Source organism: Macrobrachium nipponense, chromosome 44, assembly GCF_015104395.2.
Source record: "Macrobrachium nipponense isolate FS-2020 chromosome 44, ASM1510439v2, whole genome shotgun sequence".
Classification (NCBI taxonomy): Eukaryota; Metazoa; Arthropoda; class Malacostraca; order Decapoda; family Palaemonidae; genus Macrobrachium; species Macrobrachium nipponense.
The window spans coordinates 19,181,748-19,184,247 of NC_087221.1; the positions used below are offsets into that span (position 1 = coordinate 19,181,748).

General features: G+C 45.4%; 1 protein-coding gene across 1 annotated transcript in view; it reads right to left on the bottom strand.

Moving 5' to 3' along the window:
* The window catches only part of LOC135204060 (uncharacterized), a 270,206-nt gene that overhangs the window by 874 nt on the left and 266,832 nt on the right, over window positions 1–2,500 (bottom strand). Inside the window, exon 4 of the mRNA XM_064234030.1 lies at window positions 1–2,500. This exon is cut by the window's left edge and continues 874 nt beyond it; it is cut by the window's right edge and continues 129 nt beyond it. Within this exon, the coding sequence (XP_064090100.1) occupies window positions 1–2,500 (2,500 nt within the window).

Consider the following 2,500-nt stretch of genomic DNA (forward strand, 5'->3'; position numbering starts at 1 on the left):
ACTAACTATAGAGGCTTCGATTTCTTTCTGCGCTTGAACGCGACGCCTGTGAACAACCACTGCCGCTAAAAGAGCAACTAAAGAAATAAACAAGACAATACCTGCCGCTAGATATACCCAAGGAAGGGCAGCTAAAAGACCGCAGGCTGCTGCTCCCTCATCTAAGCCCGATGGGCAGTGAACAGCCCCGTCACACCACAGATCTGCTGGAAGACAAGCTTCAATCTCTGGACATCGATGTGGACAGAGATCCACTCCTACAGGAGACAAAGGGGCCGTCTGCATGGGCTTCCAGACCCCTATCCAGGTGATCATGTATCGCCCTGTTTGGTTTCCGACATACTCCACTACTAGATCTCGAGACATCTGCTGCCTAAGACGCTGGTAATGCCTTCCCCTTTTTTGATAATCAACTTGCTGCTGGTGGAAGTAATAATTACTCTGGCCCATGTTCATAGAACTATTCACCCAGGGATTTGTGGGATCATGTTCATCCTTGGGGCCTTCGGAAGAGCTTTTCCACCCACTACTGAAAACGTGAGTAAAATCTTCATTTTGTCCTGGACAGATGGAAGCAATAGGTGCTAGACCTCCCACAGCATAGACGTTGATACGTCCTGAAATTTGGCAGTTGGTCTCAGAGGCACTAAATCCCCGGATACGGAGAAACAAGAAGGATCCATCTGCAGCCGTCACGAGGCGAGGCAAGGACAAGCAATAATTTCCTTTGCCACTCCCCACAGTGAAATTTCCATGACGGCCTCCAAGATGGCGGGAACCAGGCTGACATTCTTTACTGCTTGATTTTTCTTTAATTTCCTTAGTTTCTATCATATTGTACTCTCCTTCTAAGAAAAAATCATTATAGTCATTGGAAGGGGTCATGACAGGTATTGTGAAAATAATTTTTATTATATTTGTGTAAGATATGATGGTAAATGGCTGTGCATGAGAAATATTGCATATGCAAGCACGAGGTAGATAAACACCTTCCCAAGGTTCTTCTGTAATCCAGATGGCAGGTTTGTCTGCTGCCCCATCATGAGAACACTCATATCTATCAGAAGAGTGCTTGTATAAAGTACCACAGCTTGACCCCATTCTTGAGCGTATAATGCGTAAGGCAATGCGCTGGTGAGGTTCGGCTATAAATGTATATACACAACGTAATTTGTGAGCTCCGCCTCTACCAAACAGAAAGACATCTCGTGGGGAAGCAAACAACCGGTCAGGTTGCATTGTAAAAGTCCTGTCGCAAGTACCGCCTCCAGGAGTCGGTACACCCCATTGTCGCTTATCAACAAATTCATACCTGGCTAAGAACTCTACGTGGGATGGTGCTGTCCCAGCTGCATATCGAAGGGAAAGTGTTAAAGCAGATGATTCTGAGATGTAGCTTTCCCCTGGTAGACAAGGGGCTGCGTGAGGGCCAGGTGCATGCACACCACTACACACTCGAGGTAATTTTTCTGGACGGCAAAATTGCCCCATTACAGTGACACCTGTGTTTGTCGAGTTCTCTTCTGTGCCATTAAAAGTCATATTCAAATATGGGTCCATAATGATCGTTGGGGTGCTCTCTGTAGGCGGTGCTAATGTGTCTCCGTCACTAATAGTGAGTGTATTCGAACACTGTGCTGGTGGTGGCATTTCTGGATGAAGAACATGTCTATAGTGAAGGAAGTAAAGCCAGACCACTTCTGTTTCTCCAGCCAGAAGACGCCAGGTACAAGTTGTATTAGGAAGCAGAGAATGTAGCGGTGATTGGATATATCCACTCCTTTGCCCTCTGCTGCTCACCATATAATCACAGGATTTACCTTCGCGTATGTAAGCCGTGGATTCTCTGTCCACAAATTCAACCTCTACATCTAATTCAAATCCAAATATTCTTCGACGTGGAGAATCCTGGAAAGGGAAATCAAATGGAGATGCGTGGAACAAAAGTAAAAGTTCAGAGCTGCTGGAGGTTATGCCTGTAAGGGCAGCACCTCCTTTACACAACGTAGCTAGAACAGGAGTTCTTGTGGAATTTCCATCAAAAGCCATCAGGTAATCATGGAGTACATGACAACCAGTCCCAACCTGTAATTTTCGTTCTCTGGAGAGATGTGGTGCATTTCTATCTTTTATATATATAAGATGGGGATTTCTTTGCCTAACACGAATGAGGGCCATTTTTCCATCAGGCACTCGGGTTTGACGAATTTGGTAAAAACACGTGAGATTTCGTGGATACATCCCTGGAAAATTAGGAGATTGGATTTTGCAGTTCTTTTTGTCACAGTTCTCGAAGAATTTGTCACAAAATGTGTTTGGTACATCTTCACCCCGATAACTAGGGCTATAAGGGGCTCCGTATCGCAAAATGGCCTTTTCCTTTTTGAGAAATCTGTAGGATACACTGAGCATGACTGTGTCTTGAGGGGAAAAGGCTCCGGGATTCGCCCGTCCATCCTCGTCGCTCAAGTTGAATACCCGAAGCATGACAGTAATAGCT